The sequence below is a fragment of the Carcharodon carcharias genome, chromosome 31, assembly GCF_017639515.1.
Source record: "Carcharodon carcharias isolate sCarCar2 chromosome 31, sCarCar2.pri, whole genome shotgun sequence".
Lineage (NCBI taxonomy): Eukaryota > Metazoa > Chordata > Chondrichthyes > Lamniformes > Lamnidae > Carcharodon > Carcharodon carcharias.
In genome coordinates, this window is record NC_054497.1 from 16,497,064 (window position 1) to 16,514,727 (window position 17,664).

General features: G+C 42.4%; 1 protein-coding gene across 1 annotated transcript; it reads right to left on the reverse strand.

Annotated features, from left to right (window-relative positions):
- Positions 1-259: 259 nt before the first annotated feature.
- Positions 260-3,303, reverse strand: LOC121271534 (protein FAM71B-like). Its single transcript, XM_041177516.1, has 3 exons — positions 3,236-3,303; positions 2,103-2,332; positions 260-599 (listed from the first exon to the last, which is right to left on the reverse strand). The coding sequence occupies exons 2-3, from the start codon at positions 2,285-2,287 to the stop codon at positions 389-391; spliced, it is 396 nt and encodes a 131-aa protein (XP_041033450.1). The 5' UTR covers positions 2,288-2,332; positions 3,236-3,303; the 3' UTR covers positions 260-388.
- Positions 3,304-17,664: the final 14,361 nt, after the last annotated feature.

Sequence of the window (17,664 nt, forward strand, 5' to 3'; positions counted from 1 at the left end):
CCTACCAAAGTGCATGACCTCACACTTCCCCACGTTGTATTTCATCTGCCACTTCTTTGCCCATTCTCGTAACCTGTCTAAAGCCTTGGCTGCAGTGTCGGCTCTACCGCAAGGACACAGGCTCTGTGACCACCAACAGTCACAGATTTCACACTGAGAATCACACATTGAAAATAATTCATTTTATTTTTTTTCCCTGTTTTGTTATGTTTGATTTTCAGTTTTGATTTTTCTCTTCGATCTGTTGAGCTGGGTGTGAGTGAGGTGCATCAGCAGAGTCGGACAGACAGAAGTTCTCTGGATAAATATATGTGAAATATAAGCAAGTGGCCAGGGCTGCTTGCGGTGCTGTACAATTAGTGAGGGGTGGGGCAGATTTAAACCAGTTTCAAGAGACATGTGGTAAAGTATCAACATCTCCACTGTGTGAGGAAATGTGTTTCACCAGCTTTACCCAGTGCTGAAACATTTCATCCTCAAACCTCGGGTCCACACCGATCAGTTGGAGGTAAAATGATTGATGTGTTGCCAGCTTGAGCCGCAGTCTGTGATTCTTCTCATCGTAGATTGAAATTTTTGTTAACTTTAGAGGAAAGAGCCTGAGAACCAAAGACAAAACACACAGGGATTTAATGATTGTTAGGAAACTGTATCCCTGTGATTTTATGAAGAAATATAATCTCCATCCTGAGCCCTGTGTTACTCTGATACATCTATACTATTCTATAATATTCTATACTATACTGTTCTATACTATACTATTCTACTATACCATTCTATTCTATACTATAACATACTATATTATTCTATACAATGCTATACTGTTCTATGTTATTCTTTACTATACTATTCTGTACTATATTATATACTATTCTATTTTATATATTATTCTATACTGTACTATTCTATTCTATATTATTCTATGCTATACTATATTCTGTACTATATTATTCTATGCTCTATTTTATTCTGTACTATTTTATTCTATACTATATTATTTTATTCTATACTATTCTCCTCTCCTGCACTGAAGTTGCTGGGCACAATTTCTTAGTCACTGACTTGTCTTCAGTATTTAATCTCAGTCCTCTCTGATCTGTGCAATTAAACAATTTATATGAGTCAAGTATTTGCTTTCTGGTGACATCACTGATAGGTCATGTCCGCTTTCTGCAAGAGTGTATCAGCTCGAATGGTTACAGCATAGAAGGAAGCCATTTAGCCCATCATGTCTGTGCCAGCTCTCTGCAAGAGTAACTCAGCTAGTCCCGCTCCCTGCCCTTTTCCTGCAGCCCAGCAATTTTTCCCTCTTCAGCTGCTTATCCAATTCCCTTTTGAAAGCCACAATTGAAAATGCCTCCACCACATCCAGATCCTAACCACTCGCTGAATAAAAAAAAAGTTTTCCAAATGGCGTCTATGATTCTAATCCTTGTCTCCAACAGGATTGGAGAACAGATCTCGGGAATCAGGAACCCTGAGTGATTTAATTCTCTCTCAGGCTCCCCCCACTGAATTCAGCAAACTCAATCCTGTGAGCATCCTCAGTACCAGGCCAAGCCGTGATAACTGAGAACAAAGGATGAGTTTAACGAAATCCAGTGAAAGACTGGGACCATTCCCCATGGCCTTCAGCCTCATTGCCACTGAGCTAGTTGCAAAAGCTCAGGCAAATTGGCCCTGCCTTTTTAACCATTAGTGTCCCGGTGATATTTCCATTCCTTGCACTTTCGAAATGAGATCGTCAATGCATATGAGTATACATGATATATTATAATGATATATTATAATATATTATGATGATATACTATGATATATTATAATATTTATGATATATTGTAATGATATATTATAATATATTATAATGATATACTATATTATAATTACACCTAGCCAATAGGAACAGGAACCCTTCAATGACCTAAAACGAGAACAAACTGTTTTGCTGATTAAAATCTTAAAGTGAGGCCTTACTTACATAAATTATATTTATTATAAATTGAATTTTCGAAAACATTTTATGACTGGAAACTTTTGTTGCAAAAGACAATATAAAAGTAAATTGACTGGTCAAACTGACCAATCAGCTTCGAGCGTCTTACCTGAGGAGCTGCAAAGGGGTAAAGGTGCCAGAGTGGAAGCGGGACTCGGGGCTGATGGTTTCCCGCGGGTTTCTGTTGAATATCTGCAGCTGCAGCTGTTTTTGTCTGTCGCTGGGTTGGGCAATGAGTAAAACATCTGGGATATAAAGTGTGGGGTCGGTGGAGGAAACACCTATCGTTACCATGGTAACTCGATGATGGATGTCACTCACATGTCCCTTCTTACTAACCTGCCATTAAAGAGAGATTTGCATTGATAAATATTCAGAAAAATTTCAAAACGCGTCACATCAGATAAATACCTTGAATCTAATTGCGGCTTGTTATTTAATTTTTAAAAAGTCAAATCCCACAATCAGTTTGAATTTGTAATGGATGGGACGACAATGACTTTAGAAGGAGGAAGGAGATTGTTGAAAAATATAAAAAGGAATTAAAGACAAAAGATGTCAGCCGTGTGTGAATCTATTTGTGTCCTGTTACATCTGTCATTCTAATAAATAGTAATCTAGTAATTTGAACATATTCTCACAGATTATAAACAGAGGAATTCGGAAACTCAGTCTGCTGACTGAAGCATTTGATACATGTAGATCCTGTTCTAATGCCCGAGACGCACAGCAAATTTCCAGAACACGAAGCACACGCCCCTGCTCTGCTGGGAATAAGAGTTACGGGATCTACTACATCCACCTCTTAAGTCAGACGGCCCCGGCGACACTCCCTCAGTTCTGCACTGGGTAATGTCAACATGATTGATACACTCAAGTCTCTGGAGTAGGGTTTGAACCCATAAACGCCTGACTCAGTGAGGAGAGTGTTACCATCTAAGCCGATACTGACACGCTACAGATATGAGCAACATTGAGTGTGCAGCTTCCCGAATTACCTGCTCTCTGCCTTCAAACTTGGCAGGTGGCCGGTATTCTGGGGTTTGATTCTTCACCAGTGATTCCCAATGAAAAAAAAACTACTTATTGAAATGGAAAAGGAACCCTCAGAACAAAGGTGTGAAATAAAAACAGAAAGTACAGAAAATACACAGTCTGTGAGGCAGCAGCTGTGGAGAAAGAGGGGGGTCAGCTCCCGTTAGACCGCATTCTTTGAGTAACATTGATTTTTTTTTACTTCACCTGTATAAAATTACTTTCAAAGACAGGCGCAGTTTTAAAGAGTGAGTAATCTCCATTATACAGGTGTTGCTGCATTTCTCCCGCACACGAGGTGGGCACGGCGCCAATATCCTCCAGAAGATTATAAAACAAATAGGATCTGATATCGAGGGTGACCTTTTCAGAACTTGACAAAAAAGGAAATTAATATAAAGAATATCCTGTATTAATTGCTGTAAATGTATGTTTAATGTAGGACAGGAACATGACATTTTCCCAAACTAACCCTCGTTTGTCGTTGTGAGTATCTTTGATCCAATTCGAGATAATCCGAAGTTACAATATAAACCATGTGTCTCTCAAAAGCTGACAGGACCCAAACCTTCAGATCCAAAATTAACCCTAAACTCACCCTAAACTAACCAGAGAGCCAGAGCATAATCCACCCTAAACTAACCAGAGAGTCAGAGCATAATCCACCCTAAACTAACCAGAGAGTCAGAGCATAATCCACCCAAACTAACATGGGCCCCAGATAAATCTCCAGCCCCGTGTCTCTTACCAGGTCCGCGGCTCTCTGTATTTGGACTCTGCTGGGAGCGGATTGGGCATTAAAATTATGGTCAGATGTAACCGGAAACGTTTCTGCTGGAGGCCCTCATTATTGGGAATCTTTTCTCAGGGCGGCTGATGTCAGCGATGATTTCAATGATGTCTGTTCGCGAACAAAGACACCGGTAGAGTAACAAGGAGCCGTCACTGCAGCCGCTACCGGCCGAGTGGGGACATCGAGCTGGGATAAACACCCGGAACGGGATAAACACCGGGATTGGGGTAAATCCCTGAAAGGGGATAAACACCCGGAATGAGATGAACCCCAGAATGGTATAAACCCCCAGAATGGGAATAAATACACAAAATTGGATAAACATCCAAGTGGAATAAACCCTCGGAATGGGATAAACACCCGGACTGGGATAACATCTGAGTGGAATATACACCCAAGTAGAATAAACACCCAAAATTGGATGTACACCTACAGAATCATAGAATTATTACGGTGTAGAAGGAGGCCATTTGGCCCATCTTGTCTGCACCAGCTCTCTGAGCATTTTAAACTTAGTGCCAATCTCCTGCTTTCCCCCCATAACCCTGCACATTGTTTCTATTTAAATAATCATCCAATGCCCTCTTGAATGCTTCAATTGAACCTGCCTCCACCACACTTTCAGGCAGTGAATTCCAAACCCTAACTACTCGCTGTGTGAAAAAGTTTTTTCTCACCTCACATTTGCTTCTTTTGCAAAACAATTTAAAACTGTGCCCTCTGGTTCTCGATCCATTTACGAGCAGGAACAGTTTCTGTCTATCTACTCTGTCCAGGCCTCTCATGATCTTGAAAACTTCTACCCAGTGTCCTCTCAGCCTTCTCCTCTCCAAGGAAAACAGTCCCAACTTCTCCAATCTTTCCTCATAACCGAAGTGTCTCATCCCTGGAACGATTCTCGTAAACCTCTTCTGCACTCTCTCCAATGTGTTCACATCTCTCCTGTAGTGTGGTGTCCAGAACTGTACACAATACTCCAGCTGAGGTCTAACCAGTGTCTTGTATAAGTTCATCATAACCTCCCTGCTCTTGTACTCCATGCCCCTGTATGCTTTAGAAACAGCTCTCTCTAACTGTCCTGCCACCTTTAATGACTTATGTACATGTACACCCTTGTCTCTCTGCCCCTGCACATCCTTTAGAATAGCATCCTTTATTTTAAACTGTCTTCCCTTGTCCCTTTTACCAAAGTGTGTCACCTCACACATAGAACATAGAAAAGGTTAAGGCACAGAAAGACGCCATTCAGCCCATCATGTCTGCTGCGGCCAAAAAAAGAAGAAAAAATAAACTAGCCGCTCATTTTAATCCTTTCCAGCCCCTGGTCTGTAGCCTTGCAGGTTACAGTGCTTCACATGCAGATCCAGGTACCTTTTAAATGAGTTGAGTGTTTTGGCCTCAACCACCAATTCAGACAGTGAATTTCCGATGCCCATCACCCTCTGGGTGAAAAAGCTTTTCCTCATATCTCCTCTAATCCTTCTACTGATCACCTTAAATCTATGGCCCCTGGTAATTGACCTCTCAGCTAGGAGAAACAAGCCTTTTCTGTCTACCCTATCTAGGCCCTTCATAATCTTGTGCCCCTCAGCCTTCTCTGTTCTAAGGAAAACAACCCTAACCTATCCAGTCTTTCCTCATAGTTGCAATTTTCAAGCCCTAGTAACATTCTTGTAAACCTCCTCTGCACTCTCTCCAGAGCAATTATATCCTTCCTGTGATGTGGTGATCAGGACTGTATACAAAATTCCAGCTGTGGCCTAACCAGCATTTTATACAGTTCCAACATTACATCCCTGCTTTTGTATTCAATACCTCATCCAATAAAGGAAAGCATGCTGTAAGCTTTCTTTACCACTTTATCCACCTGTCCTTCCACCTTCAAGGACCTGTGGATATGCGCTCCAAGGCCTCTCACTTTCTTTACCCCTCTCAATACCCTTCTGTTTATTGAGTATTCTCTTGCTTTGTTTGCCCTCCCCAAATGCATTCCCTCACACTTCTCTGGATTGAATTCCATTTGCCACTTTTGTGCCCACTCAACCAAACCATTGAAATCATTCTGGAGGCAACAGCCATCCTCTTCACCATCAACTATATGGCCAAATTTTGTGTCATCCACAAATTTCCCAATCATGCCTCCCACATTTAAGTCCAAATTATTAATATATCCAACAAGCAGCAAATATCCGAGGAGGACAAACACCTGGAATGGGATAAACACCCGAGAGGGATAAACACCGACATTGCATCATGGTGCTTCATCCAAGTGCAACATTACCAGCAATCATAATGGGAGAAAATCTTCCCCGTTGTAAGATAATAATATTCTGCATAGGAAACCTTTGACTTATTTAGCATTTTCATCCAAGTATTGCCTTTTTCTCTGATGGGTCTCTGAATAATTGTTAAAATTTGAGATGCATGAATACCTTCTGAATTCCACACCAGCTCTATATCCTTTCTGAACTCTCTTTGCAATTCCTGGCATGGATAGAAGATTGGCTAGTTAACAGGAAGCAGAGGGTTGGCATAAATGGGTCTTTTTCTGGTTGGCAGGATATGATGAGTAGTGTGACACAAAGATCAATGCTGGGCCTCAACTTTTTACAATTTATATAAATGACTTGGATGAAGGGATCGAAGGACTGGTGGCTAAATTTGCTGACAACACAAAGATAGGTAGGAAAGTAAATTGTGAAGAGGATGTAAGGAGGCTACAAAGTGACATAGATAGGTTAAGTGAGTGGGCAAAGATCTGGCAAATGGAGTATAATGTGGGCAAATGTGAAATTGTCCATTTTGGCAGGAAGAATTAAAAAGAAGCTTATTATCTAAATGGTGAGAGATTGCAGGGCTCTGAGATGTAGAGGGATCTGGGTGTCCTAGTGCATGAATCATAAAAGTTTAGTATGCAGGTACAGCAAGTAATTAGGAAAGCTAATAGAATGTTAACACATATTGTGAGGGGAAATGATTACAAAAGTAGGGAGGCTATGCTTCAGTTGTACAGGGCATTGGTGAGACCACATCTGGAGTATTGTGTACAGTACTGGTCTCCTTATTTAAAGAAAGATGGAAATGTGCTAGAAGCAATTCAGAGAAGATTTACTAGACTAATGTCAGGGATGGGCGGGTTGTCTTATGAGGAAAGGGTGGACAGATTAGACTTGTATCCATTGGAGTTTAGAATAGTAAGAGGTGATTTAATTGAAACCATTAAGATCCTGAGGGGTCTTGACAGGGTGGATGTGGAGAGGATTTTTCCTCTGGCAGGAGAATTTAGAACTAGGGGTCACTGTTTAAAAATAAGGAGTTGCTCATTTAATACAGAGATGAGGAGAATTTTTTTCTCTCACAGGGTTGTGAATCCTTGTAAGTCCCTTCCTCAAAATGCAGTGGAAGCAGAATCTTTGAATATTTTTAAGGCAAAGCTAGATAGATTCTTGATTAACAAGGAAGTGAAAGGTTATCAGGGGTAGGCAGGAATGTGGGTTGAGGTTACAATCAAATCAGCCATGATCTTATTGAATGGTGGAGCAGGCTCGAGGGGCTGAGTGGCCTACTCCTGTTCCTATTTCGTATGTTTGGTAGTTGTTTGTCTTTTGAACACCCTTATCTTGAATTGATACTCACAGGGCAGTGTTTTTAGCTCTACAGTCCACAGCAAGGTTTACATTGCTTGTTGACTTTACCCTCTCTCCTTCACTTTACTGTCAGAAACCACTTTGTAATTCACAAGCCTCCAGCAGGATTTCGAGATTAGCAGAGTTTTTCTCACAGGATAACAGAGCATCATACCCATCAGTAACATTCATTGAGTCAGTTGATACATTTAAAAGAAACTGGATCAATTCCTGTTGAGAAAGGGAATTCAGGGTAATGCTTGATTCCTTTGGGGTTAGGAAGAAAGAGTGCAGAAGTCTTGGGGAAACACAAGATCCAAGATGTACTCACTGTGTAGCACACATCAAAGCACTGTCAATTTTGTAAAAGGGTATGAATAAGATAACCTTGAAAAACATCCATTATGAATTGTGTTGAAGTAGAATGCCTTTTTATTTTGGAAAGTTGAAGGGGTGAAAGTGCTGGTTTTACCTAATCAATGCCATGCCTGTGTCATGCCTTTGCCACATCTATTACATGATATAAAAAATAGCAACTGAGCTATATTAAATAGTATTTTCTCTGTGCAACATCTAGCTGTTTTACATTCAATCCAGATTTGAAAGTACAGTGCAATTCTGAGACCGAGTTCTTAACTACAGGTTAGCCACTGTCCATTCATACTCAAAGGTTGCTCCATTATTATAAAAGCAACACTTTGAAAAAGGGAATTAATTACACATCAGAACCAATTTGATGAGGCTCAGTTCTCTGTGGAGCCTTGCTAGTTGGCTGCACAGTTAACTCTACAGCGCTGGGTCTGCGATTTTCCATCTTGTGAAGGTCTACACTAGGGGTAGAACCTCACAGTATTTATTTGATGCCACTAAAGTGAGGACTAAGAATGATTATGGGAGAAAGATAAGGAAGTAACTGAGTTGTGGGGTTCTGATTACAGGCAAGCAAAAGGGTTAAAATTGAACAGATGTATTTCCAAGAAACACTAAAGACATGCATTAATATAGCACCTTTCACATCCACTGGATGTCTCAAAGCACTTTACAGCCAATGAAGTACTTTTGAAGTGTTGTCACTGTTGTAATTTAGGAAACACAGAAGCCAATTTACATTCAGGAAGCTCTCACCGACAACAATATCATAACGACTGGTTAGTCCGTTTTTGTGATATTTACTGAGGGATAAATATTGACTCAGGACACTGGGGAGAATATTGAAATAGCACCATTTTACATCCAGCTGAGAGGTCAAACATAAGAAATAGGAACAGGAGTAGGCCATTTGGCCCATTGAGCCTGCTCCACCACTCAATAAGTTCATGGACAATCTGATTGTGCCTTAGCTCCACTTTCCTGTCTGCCCCCCCTTTGCACCCCATAACCCTTAATTCCCTTGTCGATCAAAAAATCTGTCTAACTCAATCTAGAATATTTTCAATGGTCCGGAAAAGAATTCCACAGAGAAAATAAATTTCTCCTCATCTCCATCTTAAATGTGAAACCTCGTATTTTTAAACTGTGCCCCTAGTTCTAGGTTTCCTCATGAGGGGAAGCAGCCTCTCAGCATCTACCCTGTCAAGCCCCCACAGCGTCTTATGTTTCAATATGATCACCTTTCATTCTTCTAAACTCCATTGAGTATAGGCCCAACCTGCTCAAACTTTCCTCATAAAACAAACCCTTTATTCCTGGAACCAGCCTTCTGAACCTTCTTTGAACTGTTTTCAGTGCAAGTATATTCCTTCTTAAGTAAGGATACCAAAACTTTACCCAGTACTCTAGGTGTGGTCTCACGAACTCTCTGGACAGTTGTAGCAAGATTTCCCTTACCTTTATACTCCATTCCCTTTGCCAACATTCAATTTGCCTTCCTAATTACTTGCTATACCCACATGCTTTTTTTTGTGATTCGTACAAGGACACCCAGATCCCTCTGTACCGCAGCATTCTGCAATCTTTCTCCATTTAAATAACATTGTTTTCTATTCATTAGCAAATTTTGTTTGGCTACAATACAGTTGGTCCCTTCAAGTCATTAATATAGATTGTAAATGGTTGAAGCACTGATCCATGTGACACTCCACTAGTTTGCCAATCTGAAAATCACCAAATTATCCCCACTCTCTGTTAACTATTAGTTAGACAATCTTCTATCCTGGCTAATACATCACTCCCAACAACATGAGCTCTTATCTTGTGTAATGACCTTTGATGTGGCACCTTATTGAATGCCTTATGGAAATCAAAATACACCACATATCTGCCCTGCTTGTTACATCCTCAAAGAACTCTAATAAATTTGTTAAACATGATTTCCCTTTCACAAAAAACCGTGTTGACTCTGCCTGATTGTATTTTGATTTTCTAAATGTCCTGCTACCACCTCCTTAATAATAGATTATAGCATTTTCCTCAATGACAGATGTTAGGCTAACTGGCCTATGGTTTCCTGCTTTCTGTCTCCCTCTTCTTGAAGCGCAGTGTTACATTTGTGGTTTTACATTTCTACCATCTTAACCTTTAATCTTTTTTCCCACCCACTTTAGCCAACTTGTTTATACCCTTATAATTGTTTTTATTTAAGTTTAAGACTCTAGTCTCAGACCCACATTTCTCACCCTCAAGATGAATATGAAAGTCCATCATGTTATGATCACTCTTATCTAAGAGATCCTTTACTACAAGATCATTAATTAATCCTTTTTCATTGCATATTACCAGGTAAAAATTGCCTGTGACCTGGTTGGTTCCAGAAGGTTTTTTTTCAAAAAAATTTTCCAAATGCACTCTATGAACTCATCCTCCAGGCTACCTTTACCAATTTGATTATTCCAATCTATATGAAGATTAAAATCCCCAATGATTATTGCAGTACCTTTCTTACAAACCCCCATTATTTCTTGATTAATATTCTACCCTACAGTGTCACTATTACCAGTATTCCACCATTGGAATACCAACTCATTTGCTATTTCTTATCTTCGCCCAACTGATTCTATCTCTTGACCATCTGAACCAAAATCATTTTTCACTACAGTACTCATCTCATTCTTTATTAGACATTGTATTCCTAATATGTTCATCTAAATCATTCTACATCTGCGCAATATGTCCATCCTGGTGCATAATGACATCACCCCACAGTGCTTCAAGGCAGCAAGCCATGTTGTTAATCCGCTAAATGTACTTGTTGCGATAGTTTTCAACAGCAACCCCATCTATATTACCCCATGTCTAAACATATCCAGATCCCCAATGGTTCAAACAATTGAATCAAAGGCTTTCAGATGACACTTTAAACTGCATCTGCTGTGAGGATGTAGGAAAAATAAACAGGATGTTAAGCTAGGATAAGTAGCAATCCATTTTATCCTAAAATAGTCTTGGTAAAACTGCATCTAGAATGTATTTTGTTTCTGTATGAGCTAAGGGGATATCATTAAGATTTTTAACATGATCGAGGTTATACTCTATTCAGGTAGACAGGTTATTTAAGCAAGCTAGGAAGGGCAGGACTAGGAAGGGCCAGTACCAGATAAGAAAACATGGAGGTAGGTTACCTGACAGGAGCACTTCATTTCACAAGGAGTTACTGACCTTTGAAATGTCTTGGCCTGCAGTGAAGATGGAATCAGTATAGGCCTTCAAAATGGAGCTGGACTAGTCCCCCCAAATGGAAGACATATAAAGTTAGAGAAGATAGCTGTGACTAGTGGCATCAATTGCTGCAGCTTCCTGGATTTTGCTTAATTGCCTTGAAGATTAGGGAGAATTTCCCAGAGTTTTTTTTCCCCTCTAAATTGGCCTGAAGTTTGCTTCTAATTTTAGTTTCTAAGTCGCCCATCCTGTAGAATTGTGTGACTTGGAGGTTGGTTGATGGTGCATTGTATCTCAGGGAAGAGGGATATCTGATTGGATCGCTTGGTCCTTTCCTGTCCTTTTTGTTCAGATGTGATAACTTAGGCTGGGATTTTCCACGCTTATTCACAGCAGGTGTCATGGCAGGAGTGGAAAATATGGTGAGGGGACCCAAAATCAGTTTGATGTCATCATGAAACCAGTTTGCAATCGGCTGCTCCACCATCAATGGTGGCCTGTGTTTTCCGCTTTGGCATGTCGGGAATGTCTTTTTAACACATTTGCAGCTTATTATAAGCCGCGTTCACCAGAATCACCCCTCCCACCCCACGATGGGTCATCAGGCCATGCTGAAGTGCAATTAGAATGACAGGTTTCACAACAGGATATAAGCACCTGGCGACCTGCACTTCGCTCATCACTTTGAAGTTAATTTGCCTACCTGGCATTGTGCAGAGCTTGCAGGAATCATCGCCAGGCTTGGCAGGCAGCACCACATCACGTTGAGGGGGTTGTCACAGGCAGGTCTCTACCTACCAGACCAGCGGTAAGATGGGGGTGGATTTTAATGGGCTGCAGGGTTAGTGCTGCACTGGGGAAGGGGATGGGGTGGGAGGGATCTGACCCGAAGCATGGGAAGGGGCTGTACGGTTAGGCCTGAACTGGGGGTTATGAGTGGGGAAGGTTGCATTGAGACACTGGGGGAGGGTGAGTGGGGGGGAGAAGGTATATATTGAACAGTGTAAGTGGCCTTAAGATGCGGATGGGTGAGGCCTACATGGGCCATAGGTACAACCTCTTCAAAACATTCAGGGGCTAACAAACAGGCATGCAGCAGAAGGGTGACAGGAGTGAGGAATACAGGTCGATGGGGAGGTCTGTGAGGAAGGGAAACCTAAACATGAAGCTCCTTCAGGACAATGGGAGGGGCTTCCATGTTTCCACACTCACACAGAGAGGGTCCAAGCTGATCTGGCAGTGACAGTTCAGGACCACCATCTTCCAACCTGTAGCAATGGCGCAATGCAAAATTAAAATGGGGAGAAGCTCTGCTGGTGAGGGCTCTGTGGGTGGTTTGGAGGGGCAGCTACATGCACTGGGTGGGGGGGTGTTGCGGGGGGGGGGTCAATTACCTTGGCACAAAACTGAACTGTGCATTTCCAGATGAGGAGAGAGGCACAGCTGAGACATGTTAGGAACCTTTCAATGACGGTGCAGGGCATCAGGAAAGCAAAACCAATCCCACAAAGTGGCACTAATTGATCTCCTTGTTTTAACCCTTTGTACACATTGTGGAATGGGGCTTGGCCTAAATAGCCAAGTGGTTATGGTACTGGGTTTGTAACCCCAAGATCAAGAGTTCAAATCTCACAATGGCAAACTATGAAACAATGTAACTTCATCTGAAACAGATGGAAACAGGTTTGTACTCGAAAGAGTTACACATTGTGGAAGTTCCCCAGAGTAATAAAAACTCCATAGCAATTGTGTGAATGGACAAGCTGCAGAAGCCTGTTAGAAAGTTGGTGCAGGACAGTTCGTTGAAGAGAAGCCTCAGTCTCCTTTCAAATAATTTAATTTCTGAAATGGACATTTACCCTCATGTTTATTCCAATGAGTATTAAAGTGCAGTGAATGAGGATCCCAGCATCTGGGCTAAAAGCAGCACATCCAAGCGCCTGGTCAAAGCAATGTCATAGCAAGTTGGTCATATTAGGGTGGGTGGGGAGGAGGTGTGGAGGGGGGGCATGCTGCATTGGCCATCACTTCAGGGGCAAGTGCTCTCGGCATGGGAACAAAGTTCTTGAACCCACATTCACTGATGAGCCATTGACAGAAAGAGGACCCTTCGAGATTAATGCTGACACTTGTCTGTTTCTCATTGATACTGAAGAGTGGAGACCATCAGGAAGGTGGAGGCTGGATTTATCATTGCCTGCAGTATCACTTATAGGTAGGAGAGAAGATGGAGAAGATTGCGACGGAGGCACCTGGATTGCCAAAGGGACGAGCAAAACCCTCAAGGGCAAGAGCAAGAACCAACAGAGTTTCCTCTGGACACAGGGGATGAGGCTCACATAGGCGGCTCGCAACACCGAGGGTGTAGAGAACTCACATGTCTTATCTGCAGATGATCGAGAACCAATGTTGCCTCCTTTTTTCCAGAGATCTCACATTTGCCACATTCTACAGGAATTGGCACCACGGGAACTGGGAGGGTATCCATTGCCAGTGGCCCTGAAAGTGACATCCACACTCAACTTCTACGTCAGTGGTTCCTTCCAGGGCTCCACTGGGGACCTCAGTGGGATTTCTCAAGCGTCCTCACACAAATGAATTCATGAGATGAAAGACGCCTTTTTTGCCTTGGTCCACAATTACTTGGACAGAGATCAAGCAAACCAGGACGCCAGAGCACTGAGATTTCCGGATTCCCACAGGTGCAGGGCGCCATCAGCTCCACTCATGTGGCTATAAAAGCTACCTGGCAATAGCACTGCAGTGGATTAACTGGAAAGGCTACCACTCGCTCAATGTACAGCTGGTCTCTGATCACAAGAAACTGATCATACAGGTTTGCACCAGATACTCAGGAAGCATCCACGACTCATACATCTTGAGTAGATCACAGATCCCAGATGTCTTCAAGCGACCAAACAGGATCCAGTGCTCCTCAGTGAAAAGGAATACCTGAAAAGGATGTGGCTGATGATGCCCACTTGCTGCCTCAGACTCCTGCAAAAATAAACTACGACGAGGCTCATGGCACCAGCTGAGCATTGGTGGAGCACACCATAGACATCCTGAAGATGCAATTCCGATGCCTGGACAGATCCAGTGGAGCATTCTAATACAGTCCCAAGAGGGTCTCATGGATCACCGTGACTTGCTTCATGCTTCACAACCTGGCGCTGCAAAGGGGGCAGGACTTACCAGATGACAAGATGGAGGAGCTGCACGTCTTCTCCGATGAGGAGGACCTCAAAGGGTGATGAGAGTAATGAATTTGAGGAAGATATGGCTGCAGGGGAAGGCACCAAAGCATGGGTCAGACAAGGCTGGTGAGCACGTGAAGCCCTGATAGCCACCAGATTCCACCAGGAGGATGATGAGTGAATACCCTACTGGACATGATCCCTCCATCATGGGCCAGCATGAGCAGCAGCATTGCAATTCCTCTCATATCGCCCACACACCTCAATATGAGAGTGAGTGGTTACACATCAGGCTACCCTAATCCCTTGAAGGATGCTGAACCCTCGGCAGCATGTGGCCTTGCTGAGATGAGGTGCTAACTAGAGGAAGGCATCCCGGCATCAGCTGTCAGAAGGTGCTGCCTCTTTAAGTGTCTCTCCAGCATCCCAGCTGCAACAGCACCCTGCAAGAGTTGATCTTCAGTGGTCTCATAGCTGTATGCCTTCAATATGACAATGCTCCTTCCATCTGAAGCAAAGGAAATATCAGTCTATGTAACATTGATGGTGAATCAGATAATTCACACTCGGGCAAGGCAGCCGCTGACATTCCGCTGCTGTGAATCCATTTAGAGATGACTCAGTCGTCTGTGGTATATTCTTCCAAATCACGCTGATATCCAGCACCCTCAGTTAGAGATCCTGGGCTGCATTTATCCTCAGCCTGAAATGGATGTGGACCACTTGAGCATGCCGACGTCAGATACTTGCCTGACAGGCATTAAAATACCCTCTCCTTAACACAGACAATCTGCCCTCATGGCCAGCCCTGGCCCTTGCCAAGTTCAAAATGCACACACACCATGAAGCCCTCAAGGACACACGTCATTGTGAATGAAGAGCACGCTTCAGCTTCAGCCTCGCTCCTAGCTCATTGCTCCCTGTTAATATGGCAATCATCTTGTTAAAACCAACTGGTAGTTAAACAGGTGATGGGCATTAATTATCCCAACTGAATAGAATAAAAAGGTACAGCTGGAGCACTTTGGGTGGAAGCTATGAGGAAGGTCATAGCACTGAGGAGTTGTCTTGGAAATAAATCAGCTTTAACTAAGAGTCCTGCCTGGATTAATTTTTCCACCACAACCTCTTATTGTGAGTAACATGGTAGCAGAGGATGAACTTTAAGGTTTGCAGATTGACTGCTGTACATGAACCTTTCTGCCTCAGTCCTCTGAGGGAAAAGAAGTGCACTGTTGCTGACAATTTAAGTTACACATTGGCGGAAGGACAGTGCAGAATCGCAAGCTTTGACTATCCAACAATTTTTCTGACTCTGAACCTTATCAGCAATGGAAGGCTGAAGTTGAAATGTGGACCTGGGTTAATTCTATACCCAGGGTGAAGCAAGGTTTGGCTTTGGTGTTATTACCAGCCAAAAGTAAGATAAGGAGTAAGGTATTTTCAGAGTGGAAAGTGGATGATTTGGATCATGAAGAGGGATTAAACCGTCTGTACAATTTTTGGATAAGTTCTACAAAAATGATGAGTTATTGGATGTGTATGAAGCTTGGATGACGTTTGATAGGTTTAGGAAATCAGATGATCAGTCTATGGAAGAATATATCATGAATTTTGATAAATGGTACAGGAGACTACAGAGATTTGAACTTGAAATTCCAGAATCGGTATTGGCATTTAAATTACTGGACTGTGCTCGCATTTCTCATGTTGATAGTTTTTTAGTACTAACAGGGGTTCAGTTCTGGGGTAAAGAACCTCTCTTAGAGCAAATGGCTGCTGCCCTAAAAATGTTTCTGGGAAACAGTCGTTCCCTGCCACATTTTTAGCAAATGCGAACAACTATGCTGTAAAACAAAGGATAGAGGATTCAATGGTGGCTGAATTTCACAGTCGACCAACTATTAGATGAAGATTCCAATACAAAGATGGGGTTAATGACAAGAGGTCTGAAAAAGGTTGTAACCCTAACCGATTTGAGAGTCGGGACAAAAAGCGTGTCTGGGATGGCGACCGTAGACACTTAAACCCAAAAAATGCACGGGAATGGTTAATCGGTGTTTTCGGTGTGATTCCCAGTACCATTACGCAATGAACTGCCCACAGTGAAGGAATTGTGCTTTTGAAGTGACCCACGAGACAGATTCATCTGAAAATGATGATGGTGACTGCCATGATAGAATTGTATTGATCAGAGTTTGAATCTGATGATGAGTGTCTTAAATGGTAGATTTCTTCAACTGTGCAGTTCTGGACAGTGGTTGCACATCTATAGTGTGTGGCATGGACTGGCTTGACTGCTATCTGAAGTCTCACGATGAGGCAGACCGGCGGAAGGTCAAGGAGAATGAAAGCTCCACCCTGCTTTAGGTTCGGAGATGACAATACATTAACATCCTCCAAATGGGTGGTCCTCCCTTGTAAGATAGCAGGAATCAATCTGTTTATCAGTACTGATGTGGTTTCTAGCAAGATACCGCTATTGAGTCGATCTGCGATAAAGAAGGCTCAGATGACACTAGGTATGAAGGATGATAGAGCAGTCATGTTTGGGGGAAAATGTGGATCTCCATTTTACTCGGTCAGGCCATTAACTGCTTGCCACTAAGGAAGCCAGAGATTTCTCATCAAAAAGTTCATGAAGTTTTGTTAACTGCTGAGAATGAGAATTTGGTGGACAAAAAGATAATTTTGAAATTACATCGACAGTTTGCATATCCGGCGCTGCAGAAACTGAAGACTCTGCTTCAAGATGCAAGTGTGGTCGATAAGGGATATGATGATCTTATTGAACGAGTCACTGCTCAGTGTGAAATTTGCCTTCAACATCGCAAGACACCACTGTGACCTGTTGTGAGCTGCCACTAGCCAGGGAGCTTAACGATGCAGTGGCAATGAACTTGAAAGTTTGGGACAAGAATAGGGGTATTTTTTTACTACATTTTATAGATATGGCAACCAGATTTAGCCTATCCACTGTGATACATATTAAAGACAAAAAGACCATTGTCAATAAGGTCATGGAGAAGTGGGTAGGAACGAGATTAGGAACACCAACAAAGTTCCTCACAGATAATGCTGGAGAATTTGCTAATGAGGAATTTCACGATACGTGCGAAAATTTAAACATCATAGTTATGCACACTGCAGTTGAAAGCCTGTTTAGTAATGGTCTTTGTGAAGTAATAGATGACATGTTACATAAAATATTAGCTGATCAACCAGGTTGTAAACTGCAAACGGTGCTAGCATGGGTGGCGCACGCAAAGAACTCTCTGCAAATGGTTGGGGAGTACAGTCCATAACAGCTGGTGTATGGAAGAAATCCGAAGTTACCTTTGGTGTTGTCAGATGCTCCCCCTGCTCTGGAAGGGACTAGCATTAGTTCCACATTTTCTGCTCATCTGAACACTTTTGCATGCGGGC